We start from the raw sequence: 3,779 nt of genomic DNA on the forward strand, positions 1-3,779 counted from the left end.
CTTTGTTTCTTTATCAGCTTGATATTTCTTCCACTGTTCAGATGTTACAACTGATGGTATTTTTTCCTTAAATTTTCTTTTATTTTCTTTTGCTTGTTTTTCTTCTGGCCAAAATAACGCTTCTTTAAATGCAAAAGGCACATTAGATTTCAAATCATTTTTGTCTTGGTTTGTTAATTCTTGAAGAATTATTTTATTTTGTTGATTTTCATTTAGACAACATTCGCGATTTTCTTGTACTACATTTACTTCATTTTTTTCTTGAGAATTGTTTTGCAAAGAATATAAAGAGGAATCATTTTCAGTAATAAAATTATGTTGCGAATCAAGTGTTAACGTTACATTGTAAGGAGTTTCAGTAATATTTTTCAATAGATTTTCATTTTCACGCAATAAATTTTTGTTTTCACATAATAAAACCTGCAAAGTACTTAAATTTGTAAAACTCATATTATAAATAAAACGTAAATATTGAAAATTTCTACCAAAGATACAAAAATATTTCATTAATCTAAATTATCTAAATCTAAATCTAAATCTAAAACGTAAATGTATTTATAAAAAAAAAGATAAAAAATCTGTTATTCAGTTATTATGTTACATAAAAATTTAGAAAATTATAATTTACTCCAATTAATGGAGTTGACTTTTGAACTTCAACTTGTGAAATATCTTCAGTATGATTTTGAGAAGCTTGCAAAATATAACTTGAGAAATCATCTGCGATATTAATGGGTTCTTCCATAGTAGCGTGATTGATATTCTGTACATTAAGAGATATATCAAGTAATTTTTCCGAAACTGTATCATCCAAATTCTGGAAAAAACAAAAATAGAAATTAATAGTAAAAAAGTTTTGAGAACAAATTATTCATTAAGAATTAATTATTTTAAAAAATGTTTACATATATATACGCACTTCAATTTGTGATTTTATTGCAGATCGTTTTTTTATACATATTTTCCAAAATTCAAATAGCTTTTTATATTCAATACTTCCTTTCCATTCGTCAACATCTTTATTTCTTTCAAATTCATCAATTATATTTTTATCCAAATTTTCTCTCATAAAATGTAAAACAATGTTAATTTTATCATCCTGGGCTTCATCATTAACTGATACCTCCTGAGTATTTTGATTTTTATTTCGTATAACTTTGCTATAATCAACAGCATCTGCATTGAGTGGATATAAACCACAAATCCGAAATCCATTGCGTAGACATTTAGAGATCTCAACACCATCTAAAGCTTTATTTAATAATGATCCAAAATCTTCTTTCGTCACAGCTGATTGCTTATTTTCTATGCGATAATTATTAACAGTAATTTTCCAAATCATTTTTAGAGGTCTGAATACTGATACATCCATCGGTTGAAGAATATGTGTTGCATTGGGATAGAAAGCAATTAGCTCTATTTCATGTGTGCTACAAAAATCACTCAAATGTTTAGTCATATGTGAAGAATGACCATCCAAATAGAGTATTACTGGAAGAGATATTCCGCTTTGAATAAGCCATGGATGGAATACATTCGTAATATATTCATAAAAATTAGCTGCGACCATCCATCCGCTATCTGATTTGCCACAGCTCCAACCATTTGGCAACTTTGATGCTATATAATTTGGTATCCGCTTGTAAGAAAATAATACTAGAGGTGGAGCTAACATACCAGCTGCATTACCAGTGAAAAGAACTGTGATGCTTTCTTTCTCATTATTACCTACTATCTTGTATACATTTTTCTGTCCTTTTTCTGCCAAAACAGATGAATCTTTAGGGTTAAGTAGAAAACCTGCTTCGTCACAGTTAAAAATCCTTTCTGGTGCAATATTTAATAGTTCTTTAGAATTTAAATAACTAATCACTTCATGGAACCAATTTCTTAGAGCATTTTCGGTAACTTCAGCTCGACGAAAGGTCAAATTTTCAACCATTCTTTTTGCAAGATTTTTATGTTGCTGCAGGAAACCTTGGTACCAATGCCGTCCAGGCCGATCATTCACAAATACATTTTCTCTTTGTAAAGATCTAATGAGCATTTGAACACTATCTAATAATTGATTTTTAGTCACCGGAAAGCCTCTTCGACTTAAGTGAAATATCCAATCTACTAATGTTTTTTCTTCTTTATTTGAAAGAACAGTTGGTGGACCAGGCTTTTTTTCTGCGTAAATTTTTTTCTTTTTTGCATCCAAAGTTGAGCGAGGAATATTAAATTTCTTACTGGCAGCATTTATGCTCATTCCTGCATTAATTGCAGATAATGCTTTCTCCAAATCATTTACGCTGTACAAGCACCGTTTTTTTCCACTCATTTTAACTCTAAAAACATGATAAATATACAAAAATTATAAATATTTATGAATATATATATATCTAGTAAACATAAAGTAACAATAAGATAACCTAGCAAACAATTTTATTTTACTTACATTGAGTTTGATACGTATTGAACTGATACAGACACGTTTCACTCTGTGCACACAATGTAGGTTATGTCACATGCCAATATTACATTCATTTTGCGATTTGTGTCCGTAATACTGTTAACAGTATTAGGAACAATATCAAAAAAGTGAACGTGTTACTGGCATTAATAATTACATTATAAAAATTAATAATTTATTCAATATTTGGTTTTTTTTGTTTAATTTTAACATTATATTATTTAAAAAATGCGTTAAGGAAGACTTAAGGTGTAAAGATCGCCAGTAATCAATCATTTTTGCAGGTACTTTTTACTTACTTTCTTAATAAGAATGGACGCAATCCGGAAAAAAAAGTGTTTCTCAAACTTTAAAATTTTTTTTAAAACTAGTATTTAGTTTTACTTTTTATTTATTTATTATAACAATAATTATATTTGTTAAAGATTTTTTTTAATTTTTTAAAATAATATACCATATAGTTTTCATATTTAAAAAATTGTTTAAATATTGATTGACAGTATTAGGGACACTGTCAGTAATTGGGTCTTTTACCCTAGTACCTACGCGATGGAAAGCATAGATCCAACAGAGGAGCTACAATTACTCAAGGCTATACTGTGCACAAAACTGAAAGGGAAAATCTTACTTGATTTCCAAACGAGAAATATTCAATCGTTCGCCCAATTAAAACAGGAAATAGAAAGGGGTTATACTACACATAAGAGTGTTACGCACCTACAATTAGAGTTTAATACTCTGAAGCAAAAACAAGGTGAAAGTGCTCAAAACTTTGGTTCGAGAGTGGACCAACTCGCTATGAAACTCTATGAATCAATGATAGAGGGAAAAACTCACACGATTATGGAGAAAAACACTATTAAAAACACCGTACAAAACTTGGCGTTACAAAATTTCCAGATAGGATTACAAGATAATATTAAAACTATTGTACGCGCAAGGAACTACGGAACGCTACAAGAGGCTATTGCTGTGGCAACGGCTGAGGAAAAATTACAAGGACCAAGCCCAGCGTTAAATAAATATAATGCCTATTATAAAACCACGAATAAAGCGCGGGAAAAGACACCGCAATGTGCAAAGTGCGGAAAATGGGGGCATATCGGGCGTGAGTGCCGTACAAGTCGTTTTGCGAACCGATTCAGTTTACCGAAGGCTGACGGACACAGAGTAAACGCATTAGAAAAATATTGCAAATATTGCAAAAAGCCCGGACACTTTCAGGAGGAGTGCTGGCAATTAAACGGTCGACCCGAAAAAGAGAATGCGAAAGAGAACGCGCAACATAAAACAGTTAAAGAGAATAAGGCAAAGAAGGCCGACA

The 3,779-nt window shown here is 30.6% G+C and overlaps 1 protein-coding gene across 1 annotated transcript; it reads right to left on the reverse strand.

The window, feature by feature from the left end:
* Nucleotides 1–297: 297 nt before the first annotated feature.
* Nucleotides 298–3,037, reverse strand: LOC137000157 (tigger transposable element-derived protein 1-like). Its single transcript, XM_067356096.1, has 2 exons — nucleotides 2,441–3,037; nucleotides 298–2,330 (listed from the first exon to the last, which is right to left on the reverse strand). The coding sequence occupies exon 2, from the start codon at nucleotides 2,321–2,323 to the stop codon at nucleotides 902–904; it is 1,422 nt and encodes a 473-aa protein (XP_067212197.1). The 5' UTR covers nucleotides 2,324–2,330; nucleotides 2,441–3,037; the 3' UTR covers nucleotides 298–901.
* Nucleotides 3,038–3,779: the final 742 nt, after the last annotated feature.

This window comes from Linepithema humile, chromosome 5 (genome assembly GCF_040581485.1).
Source record: "Linepithema humile isolate Giens D197 chromosome 5, Lhum_UNIL_v1.0, whole genome shotgun sequence".
NCBI classification, from domain to species: Eukaryota; Metazoa; Arthropoda; class Insecta; order Hymenoptera; family Formicidae; genus Linepithema; species Linepithema humile.